The sequence below is a fragment of the Camelina sativa genome, chromosome 3 (genome assembly GCF_000633955.1).
Source record: "Camelina sativa cultivar DH55 chromosome 3, Cs, whole genome shotgun sequence".
Classification (NCBI taxonomy): Eukaryota; Viridiplantae; Streptophyta; class Magnoliopsida; order Brassicales; family Brassicaceae; genus Camelina; species Camelina sativa.
Window position 1 is genome coordinate 10,485,281 of NC_025687.1, and position 12,232 is coordinate 10,497,512.

At 40.9% G+C, this 12,232-nt stretch overlaps 5 protein-coding genes across 6 annotated transcripts in view; 4 read left to right on the plus strand and 1 right to left on the minus strand.

Moving 5' to 3' along the window:
- LOC104776399 (protein GIGANTEA) overlaps positions 1–5,009 on the plus strand; it is a gene marked incomplete at its 5' end in the record, with an annotated part of 9,376 nt that extends 4,367 nt beyond the window's left edge. Inside the window, 10 exon segments of one of the 2 annotated variants that reach the window (XM_019243602.1) lie at positions 43–320; positions 418–473; positions 593–830; positions 959–1,109; positions 1,305–1,514; positions 1,653–3,170; positions 3,295–3,363; positions 3,687–3,905; positions 4,000–4,092; positions 4,453–5,009. In XM_019243602.1, the coding sequence (XP_019099147.1) occupies positions 43–320; positions 418–473; positions 593–830; positions 959–1,109; positions 1,305–1,514; positions 1,653–3,170; positions 3,295–3,363; positions 3,687–3,905; positions 4,000–4,092; positions 4,453–4,770 (3,150 nt within the window). In that variant the 3' untranslated portion in view covers positions 4,771–5,009. 2 annotated transcript variants of the gene reach the window in all.
- LOC104776400 (40S ribosomal protein S18) lies at positions 5,245–6,656 on the plus strand. The gene is made up of 4 exons (XM_010500460.1): positions 5,245–5,356; positions 5,539–5,699; positions 5,968–6,156; positions 6,363–6,656. The coding sequence occupies exons 1-4, from the start codon at positions 5,354–5,356 to the stop codon at positions 6,466–6,468; spliced, it is 459 nt and encodes a 152-aa protein (XP_010498762.1). The 5' UTR covers positions 5,245–5,353; the 3' UTR covers positions 6,469–6,656.
- On the plus strand, positions 6,821–8,877 carry LOC104776401. The gene is made up of 3 exons (XM_010500461.2): positions 6,821–7,040; positions 7,587–8,288; positions 8,607–8,877. The coding sequence occupies exons 2-3, from the start codon at positions 7,687–7,689 to the stop codon at positions 8,674–8,676; spliced, it is 672 nt and encodes a 223-aa protein (XP_010498763.1). The 5' UTR covers positions 6,821–7,040; positions 7,587–7,686; the 3' UTR covers positions 8,677–8,877.
- Positions 9,033–11,595, plus strand: LOC104776402 (putative methyltransferase At1g22800). The gene is made up of 11 exons (XM_010500464.2): positions 9,033–9,421; positions 9,524–9,610; positions 9,702–9,780; positions 9,887–10,028; positions 10,134–10,203; positions 10,311–10,375; positions 10,474–10,552; positions 10,663–10,750; positions 10,853–10,917; positions 11,014–11,103; positions 11,322–11,595. The coding sequence occupies exons 1-11, from the start codon at positions 9,131–9,133 to the stop codon at positions 11,439–11,441; spliced, it is 1,176 nt and encodes a 391-aa protein (XP_010498766.1). The 5' UTR covers positions 9,033–9,130; the 3' UTR covers positions 11,442–11,595.
- Positions 11,587–12,232, minus strand: part of LOC104776404 (ethylene-responsive transcription factor ERF019) — a 2,195-nt gene continuing 1,549 nt past the window's right edge. The window contains exon 2 of the mRNA XM_010500466.1: positions 11,587–12,218. Coding sequence (XP_010498768.1) covers positions 11,770–12,204 — 435 coding nt within the window. The 5' untranslated portion in view covers positions 12,205–12,218 and the 3' untranslated portion in view covers positions 11,587–11,769. The remainder of the gene's footprint in view (positions 12,219–12,232) is intronic.

A 12,232-nucleotide genomic window follows, 5' to 3' on the forward strand; every position in this document is an offset into this window, starting at 1 on the left:
TTTTATCACTTCCATTTTATGCTGACATGTTCTCATTCCTAGCAGAATGACTATTCGGAGCAATGGGCTTTGGCATGCGGAGAAATCCTTCGCATTTTGACTCATTACAATCGTCCCATATATAAGACTGAGCAGCAAAATGGAGAAACAGAGAGAAATTGTCTGAGCAAAGCTACAACTAGTGGTTCTCCTCCACCTGCAGAGACTAAGGCTGTATCACCGACACACCATGAAAGGAAACCTTTAAGGCCTTTGTCTCCATGGATTAGTGATATACTACTTGCTGCTCCTCTCGGTATAAGAAGTGACTACTTCCGATGGTAAGTAGACTGTGTTACTTACTACTGATGCTTTCATGCGCCAACCTCGCTCTTTTATTTTGCTTACTTACAACTACAAATGTTGCTTTCATTGCAGGTGTAGTGGTGTAATGGGTAAATATGCTGCTGGAGAGCTGAAGCCGCCAACCATTGGTAAGTTTAATGATAGAATTGTTCTATCATTTCATTCATAGATGTGAATCAATCACCTGTGGCTATCAAATGCCTTTTGAGTTGCTTCTTATAACTCTCACGTTGTCCTACTTTGGCAGCTTCTCGAGGATCTGGTAAACATCCTCAACTGATGCCTTCGACGCCAAGATGGGCTGTTGCTAATGGAGCTGGTGTCATACTGAGTGTTTGTGATGATGAAGTTGCTCGATATGAGACTGCTACGCTTACAGCTGTTGCTGTCCCTGCACTTCTTCTTCCTCCCCCAACTACATCCTTAGATGAGCATCTAGTTGCTGGCCTTCCAGCTCTCGAGCCATATGCACGTTTGTTTCATAGGTATTGTTTCTGAACTTACCCTTTCAGTTGGGGTTTATTAGTAGTAGTCTGTTGCTAGTTTTAAGGTTGTGCTTCCTCGAGTCCCTGATTCAGAATTGTTGTTTCTCACTTTCCTGTTTTACTGTCAGATATTATGCCCTTGCAACTCCAAGTGCTACTCAGCGACTTCTTCTTGGACTCTTAGAAGCACCACCGTCTTGGGCTCCAGATGCACTTGATGCTGCTGTACAGCTTGTGGAACTCCTTCGAGCTGCTGAAGATTATGCATCTGGTGTAAGGGTAAGCGTAATATGAATCCTTTTAATCACTCTCCCCGAAAGCTAATTGTGTCCCTTGATCCACACTATGAGATTTTCTGGCTTACAATATGTGGGAGCATTTGACATTTCATCAATGGATAGCATCAGCTCCTATTAAAAAATGTTAGCTTTGATATGAAAAGAAGGTTCGATCACACTCTCTTTCTTGGTGTAGCTACCCAGGAACTGGATGCATTTGCACTTCTTGCGGGCAATAGGAATTGCTATGTCTATGAGGGCAGGTGTTGCTGCTGATGCTGCAGCCGCTTTGCTTTTCCGCATACTCTCTCGGCCGGCACTGCTTTTTCCTCCGCTAAGTCAAGTTGAGGGAGTAGAAATTCAGCACGCGCCTATTGGTGGCTACAGTTCAAATTACAGAAAGCAGGCATGGTTCTTCTTCTTCTTTTTTTTTTTCTTTAATTTTCTTTGCTGTTCCACCAACTTATCTCTAATATGTGCGCGGCGCTCTGCTAGAAAATTACTTCGAAACTGACTAATTTCTCAAGTCTGTATTTCTGAACAGATAGAAGTTCCTGCAGCAGAAGCAACCATTGAAGCCACTGCCCAAGGAATTGCCTCTATGCTTTGTGCTCATGGTCCTGAAGTTGAGTGGAGGATTTGCACAATATGGGAAGCTGCTTACGGATTGATCCCTTTAAATTCGTCAGCGGTTGATCTTCCCGAAATCATAGTTGCTTCCCCACTGCAACCTCCGATCTTGTCATGGAATCTATACATTCCACTACTCAAAGTACTTGAATATCTTCCACGAGGGAGTCCTTCGGAAGCATGCTTGATGAAAATATTTGTTGCCACCGTGGAAACAATCCTCAGTAGAACTTTTCCGCCTGAATCTTCCAGGGACCATACCAGAAAAGCTAGATCGAGTTTTACCACAAGATCAGCGACCAAAAATCTTGCTATGGCTGAGCTTCGTGCTATGGTCCATGCTCTCTTTTTAGAAGCATGCGCTGGTGTGGAATTAGCATCACGCCTACTTTTTGTTGTGTTGACTGTATGTGTTAGCCATGAAGCACAGTCTAGTGGTAGCAAGAGACCGAGAAGCGAATATGCTAGTACTACCGAAAATATGGAGGCAAATCAACCTGTATCTAACAGTCAAACTAACCGTAAAAGTAGGAATGTCAAAGGACAGGGACCTGTGGCAGCATTTGATTCATACGTTCTTGCTGCTGTTTGTGCTCTTGCCTGTGAGGTTCAGCTGTATCCTCTGATCTCTGGAGGGGGAAACTTTTCCAGTTCTGCCATGGCTAAAACTATTACAAAGCCTGTAAAGTTAAATGGGTCATCTAACGAGTATGGAGCTGGGATTGACTCGGCAATTAATCATACACGCCGAATTTTGGCAATTCTAGAGGCACTCTTTTCATTGAAACCGTCTTCTGTGGGGACTCCATGGAGTTACAGTTCTAGTGAGATAGTTGCAGCGGCCATGGTTGCAGCTCATATTTCCGAATTGTTCAGACGTTCAAAGGCTTTGACGCATGCGTTGTCTGGGTTGATGAGATGCAAGTGGGACAAGGAAATTCATAAACGAGCGTCATCATTATATAACCTCATTGATGTTCACAGCAAAGTTGTTGCATCCATTGTTGACAAAGCTGAACCCTTAGAAGCCTACCTTAAGAACTCACCGGTTCAGAAGGACTCTCTTACCTGTTTAAACTGGAAACAACAAAACGCCTCATGCTTTGATACAGCGGTGACATCTGCCTCACGGACTGAAATGAATCCAAGAGGCAACCATAAGTTTGCTAGACATTCAGATGAAGGATCAGGAAGACCCTCGGAGAAGGGTATCAAAGAATTCCTCTTGGATGCTTCTGATCTAGCAAATTTCCTCACAGCTGATAGACTTGCAGGGTTCTATTGTGGTACACAAAAGCTTTTGAGGTCAGTGCTTGCAGAGAAACCGGAGCTGTCTTTCTCCGTTGTTTCATTGTTGTGGCACAAACTGATTGCTGCTCCTGAAATCCAGCCCACCGCAGAAAGCACCTCTGCGCAACAAGGATGGAGACAGGTAAACCGCACCATCTCTAATTCCCAGCTCACTTACAGTTTCCTCGATATTCTTTTGATTCTTCACTAATCTAAGTTCTCAAGGGGCTCAACTTCATTCACTGATCATAGTTTTAATATACCAGGTTGTTGATGCGCTATGCAATGTCGTATCTGCAACGCCAGCAAAAGCAGCTGCAGCAGTTGTTCTTCAGGTCCAAATTTCTCTGACTTGTTTTATTTAATTTGCTAGGATTGCTACATGTATCTAAAAGATTAAAAAAACTGCGGAAAACCTATGGCTTATGTCACGATATATAATGCTTGATTTCACTCGATTTGATGTCATGCAGATTATAAAAATATTAAGCTGGAAAGTTTTCTGCAACACTTGTTTTAATATGTCACAGATAGCAAATAAGGAAAAAATAAATATCAGTATAAAATGATTATGGCTTGTTTTAAGCTTAAATATTTGAGGGATGTACTTTTATGCTCTAGTGTCTGTCTATCTGAACTGGTCTTGTGTTATTTACAGGCTGAAAGAGAATTGCAGCCTTGGATCGCCAAATATGACGAAGAAGGCCAGAAAATGTGGAAAATCAACCAACGGATAGTCAAAGTGTTGGTGGAACTCATGCGCAATCATGACAGGCCTGAGTCACTGGTGATTCTGGCAAGTGCATCAGATCTTCTTCTGCGGGCGACTGATGGAATGCTTGTTGATGGAGAAGCTTGTACATTACCCCAACTCGAGGTACTGCACTTTTATAGATTGCTCTACAATGCCCTTCCTCAAAGCTGGAGTGAAACTCGGTTTTCTGATTACACTGTATTAAAAACTTTTGCAGCTACTTGAAGCCACTGCAAGAGCAATACAGCCGGTGCTAGCTTGGGGACCATCTGGACTAGCAGTGGTCGACGGTTTATCCAATCTTTTGAAGGTAAGCATGGATCGTACAGGCCTATGGTTTTGTGTGTCGATTGGAGATGATCAGTAGTGGGTCCATACCAGCTCTCACATACCCATGGCCATGAGTAGAACTCTCTCATTTAGAAACAACCCGTGAGCGGAGGGAACTTTAGGCTTCTAAACCATCTCTTAGCTTTGCCTAAGTCACCAATATTTTTCCAAATGTTCCTCTTGCAAGTTTGTCTTTAGTTTTGCTACAACTTTCTCTGAAAGTTAGGATATTGCTTGGGAGTCAAATCTAGTTACCAAAGTGCTTAACATTTAATACAGTTGTGGAGAACAAAAATTGGACGGTGCTTAACCTTGTTCACATCTGTTTGCTTCTATGCAGTGTCGTCTACCAGCAACAATACGGTGCCTTTCACACCCAAGTGCACATGTACGTGCCTTAAGCACGTCAGTACTACGAGACATCATGAACCAAAGCTCTATACCTATTAAGGTAACTCCAAAACTGCCAACAACAGAGAAGAACGGAATGCATAGCCCGTCCTATCGGTTCTTCAACGCCACCTCAATAGACTGGAAAGCCGACATCCAGAAATGCTTGAACTGGGAAGCTCACAGTTTGCTCTCCACAACTATGCCTACTCAGTTTCTTGACACTGCGGCTCGGGAACTAGGCTGTACCATATCCTTGTCCCAATAACGAGCGTCCCACTTTTGTTTTTGGTAATTTTTAGTGCTCCTAGACAAAAAAATATATATATTCGGACGTAGTAGACCAAAAAGAATATAAATAGCTTGTTGTATGTAATATACATGATGAGTGACTAACGCAATCACTCCCACAGGCGTTAGATTTGCCATCGCTCGGGGTTCTTATATAACTCAACCTTTTCTTTGTACATTTTAAATGATGAAGTAGCTCAACCTTTTTTTTTTTCCCTTAAATGATGAAGTAGATCTAAATCGTAATGTATATAGCTTCTTTTTCAAGTTGTATGAATGATTTCGTCTTCTCCTTCATTAATATGATTGCTGTGAATTTAGAGGTGGCAAAACAGAGCGGTTACGATTGATTTAGTGGACGCCAAAAAAAACATGAAAACAAAATATTGGGATATCATAAAAGGGTAAAATAGTCATTAACTGGGAGAGCTTCATATTAGGTTCGAAAACCCTAAAGTAGTACGCCGCATATAACAGAGCTGACCTAACGCTGTGGTGGCGCCTCCAGAATCTGTGAAAGAGCTTCATCCTCCTCTCGCAATCTTTCTCGGCATCCAAAAATGGTACGATCATCGTTCTTCTACTCTCCTTCTCTCTCGATTACCTTCTGTTTCTCCCGATTGATCGTGCTTCAATTAGCGTACTTTTCATTGCTGGTTATGTATTTTGGATTTGTTGGAGCTGTAAGGGTTTGTGTTCCCCTTATACGATTGTTACTGACGGATCTGGGATTGTGTGTGTGTAGTCTCTAGTTGCAAACGAGGAGTTTCAGCACATTTTGCGTGTGCTCAACACTAATGTCGATGGGAAGCAAAAGATTATGTTTGCCTTGACCTCGATCAAAGGTATTGGAAGGCGATTGGCCAACATTGTCTGCAAGAAGGCTGATGTTGACATGAACAAGAGGTTTGTTTCCTTGTTTTCTAGCTTACTTTCAGTAACTTAGCAATTCTATTGATAGAGAGATTGTGATTTTTGAGAGGTTTTGAATAACTATATTGTACTCAATAGAAGATTTAGCTGATCTATGACTAGAAATTGAACTTGCCTCGATCTTGTTTGCTTGTTACATTCTACGAAATGCGATTGAAGTTTTTGAAGAAGTGGGTCTAGTGTCATATTTTTCTTGGCACCCTTATATATATATGTTTATTTTTTTGGCTGGAATATTCAGGGCTGGAGAGCTAAGTGCTGCTGAGATTGACAATCTCATGAATATCGTGGCTAACCCTCGCCAATTCAAGATCCCAGACTGGTTCTTGAACAGGCAAAAGGACTACAAGGATGGGAAATATTCCCAAGTTGTTTCCAATGCTCTTGACATGAAGCTGAGAGATGATCTTGAGCGTCTCAAGAAGATCAGGTAAACACAAATTAGTAACAATATGAGTAAACTAGTGATGGTTAGTCATTTTACCTGCCATAGAAGCTATATGGAGAAGATCTTGTGTTTGATCATGTACTTAAATTATATTACTGTATTTTCGTCTCTCATGTTGTTTTGATATTACACTAAGCAAACTTATTTGATAGTTCTGACTGAGGTTGTGACTCTAATGTAATTAACAGAAACCACCGTGGTCTGAGGCACTACTGGGGTCTCCGCGTACGTGGACAGCACACCAAAACCACCGGACGCCGTGGAAAGACTGTCGGTGTCTCCAAGAAGCGTTAAAGAGAGTTTGTTGGTTGTGTTGTACTCATGACGAGAGCTTGGTTCAATGGCGTTGCTTTGTTTTTTTGTCTTGTTTTTCGCAGAAGAGAGAATAGTTTAAGAGGTGTTGTTGTTTTATCAAAAGACTGGTCGTAGTTTTTGACAATATATAATTTAAATCCCAAAACTATTGTTGTTCCTCTTTTACTCTCTTCGTTCTATTCCCCTCAAATCAATTTTGTTACTTGAAGCTTCAAATCTGTTTGAAACAAAGCAAAATTACCAACAACAAAAAAAAAGATTCACAGTTCCCATACATAGAAGTTACAATAGAGAGTAAAAAAGTGTGCGAGTGGCACAAGGGTGCTGTCGCTATCATGCGCAAGATACATCGTTATCGGGGTTTAATCACTATCAGTAACTTTTAAAAGACTGGAATTAAATATGTATTTTCAATTCATGTTACTCTCTTCTTCACACTCTCTCATCGAGTCATCGTCTCCATTGATTCACTCGAGAGAAAGTGACGACGATCTTAACCGCCGGCGCTGACCAAAGTCATCGATTCTCTTCCCGAGCTTTTGATCCCTCAGGTGAATTTTATGACTCCCTTTAGATTCACTTTTTTTTTTTTTTTCTTACTCCTGCGCGAATTTTCCCGAGAAAAAAAAAACTAGCAACAAAGTAGTAGCGAGGAAGACGAGTTTTAAATTGAGATCGTATCGTATTCTTTCGGTGGCTTCAAGTGAAGTAGTTAGATGCATGTTCCAAAATTAATTCTCTTGACTTGTTTGCTGATGATTTGAAAATGGCCTTATAGATCTCTTCTAATATCATTTACTACTTCTCTTTATCAATTTCACAGAGTGTGTTCTTCTGCATCTAATTCAAAACTTGCGTTTACAGATCCAATCTCGTTTCGTTTCGTTTCCACTATCTCTGTTACCATTTTTGTGTGTTTTCTCTCTCTTTTGGCGTTTTAGATCTCCTTCACGATTGAGGTTGATCCTCTAAAATCTTTTTTTTGTTTTTTTTTTTTTCATTTGAGTGGTTATAGTCAATTTAGCAAGTAAAGATGTTGTATGTGTCATCCTATAACTGTAAATTATCAGTTTGATTTTTGTCTTTGTTGGCTTCAGGTTTCTTGAAATCCTACTATATCTGGTGCTTGGGGTGAGCAAGGAAGGTGGTGGACATTGTCAACTTTTTTTAATGTACGCCAGATGAATAGAGCAACTAATGTTACTGGCAGTAGAAGGAGGGGGTTTATTCTCAGCGTCTGCGTCTGGGTATAGTAAGGGATTGACCCTTCTTTTCTCTGGTGATAAGGACGGAGATAGGCCCATGAGAGTTGTGCCGTGGAACCAGTACCAGGTTGTTGACCAAAAGCCTGAGGCTGACGACCCTCTTCTTCAGCTGGATTCCATTAAGAACCGAGTTTCCCGCGGTTGCGCTGCTTCCTTCAGTTGTTTCGGTGGCGCTTCCGCAGGACTTGAGACCCCATCTCCTCTTAAAGTAGAACCTGTGCAGCAGCAGCAGGAGCAGCAGCATCGTGACATTGCATCGCCAGAGTCTGTCGTTGTTGTTTCTGAAAAGGGTAAAGACCACTTAAGTGAGGCTGATAACAGCAGCAGCAGCAGCAAAGAAGCTTTCAAACTCTCATTGAGGAGTAGCTTGAAGAGGCCCTCTGTTGCGGAACCACGCTCTCTCGAGGATATTAAAGAATACGAGACGTTGAGCGTGGATGGTAGCGATCTCACTGGTGACATGGCAAGGCGGAAAGTTCAGTGGCCAGATGCCTGTGGTAGTGAACTCACTCAAGTTAGAGAATTTGAGCCGAGGTATGTATGTGATAGAGTGTTACCTCTTGTTGAGAAGTTCTAAATCCCAATACAGTTAAACATCAAGTAGACCCATCGTTTTATTCAAATAGGATCCTTGATGTGAATACTGAGCTTTAATTTCCTGTTGTGACTTAACCTCTATGCCTCAAAATCCTAAGCCTTTAATGCATTCAGACGGGCAAACTTGATATTACTTGTTATGCATCATAGTTTTGGGATAGACTTTTTAGCATTATTTATTTTTCCATTTACCAGATGATCCTCTCGCGGGTTTTGTTACTGACTTCCGAGAAACAAACTTGATTTTGGTTGCAGTGAGATGGGATTATCAGATGAAGAATGGGAGGCGGGACAACAAAGGACATGTTCGTGTGTGATCATGTAAATTCAGAAAACCATCGGTATCACTCTTTTTTACTCTCCACCTCTTGTGTGCATCTCTCTCATAGATTTAAAAGTGTATCTGTTAATCTGTTATTACAAAAGTTCGCTTCAAGGTTTTGGCTTGTACATTTTCCCCCCGTGTTTTGAGTGACAACTTATTCCTGGTTTCTATCTTCTTAAAACGAAAAGACAACATTCCAAATCGATACAAAAGAGTGAGAGAGTGGCAAAATAACACTCGTGTCAATCAGAGAAAAATCTTAACCACACGAGTACACGACCTTACGTGAACAAAACTAGAATGCTATCAGTTAACTTGCCTTATATATACAATGTAAAGCGCGAATCACAATGTTTATGCAACGATTCATCCGTGGGTCATTATGAGGGTTAAATTTTGAAATTAAAGTAAAATGTGAGGATTTATGGAATATAGATAAATATTAGGGACGAAAATGAAAGAAGACCAGACAGAGAAATCTACCGTCTCTTCTTCAAACCAAACCCAGACCCTCGTCCGACGTTTTCCCGGTGAAGCTAAGAACCAGAGAGAGATGCGGAGGATCAATTCTATATACGGACGAATTGGGTTGCTTAGGAGAGTATCCGAAAAATCAACGAAGCAATCTCATACATTCCTCGCCTCTCACTCTTTCTCTACGCACGGTGGTTATGGCGGTGACGGTGAGCTACAACAGAACAACTCCAAAGTCAAGATCTTTGATCGAGACCTCAAGCGTATACATGTGTAGTCTTCGAATTCATCTTACATTTTTTTTTTTAGTTAACCCAGATTTCGTTTCCTTTGTTTCTGATTTTATAATTCTTCTGTGTCTTTTCGATTGAAGCGTGATCGAGCTGCGTGGCTGTCCTCTCGTCAAAAAAACAATTCCTTTGTCGACGCTGTTGCTGACAATTTACTTGACCGCTTAGAGGTAGGTACTGAGCTTCATTTCTTGATTAGTTAATGTACTTAACCTCAATTAGGCACGGTTTAGTGATCTTTCTTGGTTTCTTCTTTATAAGGATTGTAAGAAGACTTTTCCCACTGCATTGTGTTTGGGAGGATCTGTTGGTGCTGTTAAGAGATTGATACGTGGTCGAGGTTAGTTATACATCTCTTTGACTGTCTTGGTTTTTGAGATTTGTTTCCATCTGTATTGTGAATGATGATGATGATGATGATGATTTTGGTAGCTTTGGTTGAACAGGTGGGATTGAAAAGCTTATCATGATGGATACCTCATATGATATGATTAAATCATGTAGAGATGCTGATGAGGGTTCACTTGATAACTCCATTGAAACATCTTATTTGGTTGGTGATGAAGAGTTTCTGCCAATCAAAGAGAGGTATAACAACAACAGTATTGTAAAAAACCTGTTTCTGTTTCCGCCACTCACCAGAGTTCTATACTTACTAACATCTGGTAAATTTTTTGTATGTGGATTGCAAAGTTCGGTTGATTTGATCATTAGTTCGTTGGGGCTTCACTGGACAAATGATCTTCCAGGATCTATGATACAGGTTTTCTCGTTTTGGTACTTTTGTTGGTTTTATCTGAAATGTGGTTTGTTGTCCTTAGAGCAATACTAATATTGTGTTGGCTTATGATCTCGTAATAATAACTGCAGTGCAAACTAGCGCTGAAGCCTGATGGCCTATTTTTAGCAGCAATTCTTGGCGGAGAAACCTTAAAGTTTGTCCTGCTTTTCGTTTCAAAGCAAGACTCAATATTGAATGCTCTCTCCTATGTTATTTATTATTATCCTTTCATGAATTGAAATTCTTTATTAGGGAGCTGAGAATAGCATGCACTTTGGCTCACATGGAGCGTGAAGGAGGTATTAGCCCCCGGCTTTCGCCTTTAGCACAGGTGTGTTTGTGAATCCTTAGCAAGTTCACTTAATTTTCTTTCCAGCTTGAAAGTAGCGGAAATTGCACTTTGTAGATGACAAAACCAAAAGAGTTGGCTCTTTCTTTCAGGTTAGGGACGCAGGGAATCTCTTGACCAGGGCAGGTTTTAGTCTTCCTGGAGTTGACGTCGATGAATATGTAGTAAAATACAAGAGTGGTAAACTATTCCACTTTTGTACTTTATCATTATCGAAAACATTTATTATATCTAAGAGTTTCTTTTGATTTGCGTCTTTGTTTATTATATCTTTTTACTCAGCGCTGGATCTTATAGAGCATCTTCGTGCAATGGGTGAAACCAATGGTCTTCTTGAGAGAAACAAGGTTGGTTTCTTCTTCTGTAAGACTTTTTCGCAATTGTGGTGGCTACTGGTGTACATTTTCTTAACCAAAGTTCTTCGTCTTGATTACAACAAACAGATATTGAATCGTGAAACTGCTCTTGCCACTGCAGCCATATATGACTCCATGTTCGCCACAGAGGATGGCACTATACCTGCTACTTTTCAGGTCCGTCGATATAATTTCAGAACTAACTCATCTATGGATAAACCATTAACCAATTTCAATTTTTCTACAATCCATAGTCAATAATATATTCTATAGCTGTTTAGGCTTTACTCGCAATACGCAATCTATGTTGTATGGACTGAAACAATGTATGCTAAAAACTAAAAGTGTGACAACAGTTGAGGCTTAAAGTATATCGTTTGGGCATTCCTGTGTAGGTGATTTACATGACAGGATGGAGAGAACATTCGTCTCACCAGCAGGCCAAGCGAAGAGGTTCAGCTACGGTATCCTTCAGGGATCTCCATAAAAAATTTGGCGGTCAATCTGAATCTTGACAGATGGGACTAAAGAAAAGGCACGCTCTTCTAATAAACAGAGACTTAGCATGTTCGTATCGAATAATAATAATGTGATAGCTGATCAGATACATGTTTGTATTCTACAAAAATATTTTTTTAGTACCTAAATTCAAATCTTCAATTACGAAAACATTATCTTGCCGCCGCGAGGCTTCTTTAATAGATTCGTGTACAAATACAATGGACCAGACTTCACTGGTACGTTGAACCAAACATTGATCAAAACCTTACTTGTATGTGTATATTCACAAGTCACAACCCTTTTGGTGCATACTACGTACTAGGCTCCAAAACAACGCTTGGATCAAACGTGATCGTGACCGTCCAGATAATCATACACTGAAATATTCAACGGCTCAACTTCATCAACTCCTCCATTCTCATAATACGTCGTCGTATCACCATACCCGGAGTTCACGCTGGTACTGTGGACGATTCCGGCGTCAATGGCCATCCCGGCGTTAGAAGCAGCTTGCTGGATAGATCTCGGAGAACTCTTGGAAGCGATCGAAGGATTAAGCAAATGAGGGAAGTTGAGAGACTCTAACGAATCGGGTTGGTGTAAACAGAAGAAAGCTACGTCGTGTGCTACGGCGGCTCCTTCAGCTGTTGAGAATGAGCCTAACCAAAGACGGTCGCGAGTTCCCGGAACTCTAATCTCCGATACCCATTTCCCCCATTTCCGGCGACGGATCCCTTTGTACTTTGGTTGAGTTTCATCGGATTCTCTGTAATCCATTTTTTATGACCGATGTCAAGAAAGAAGA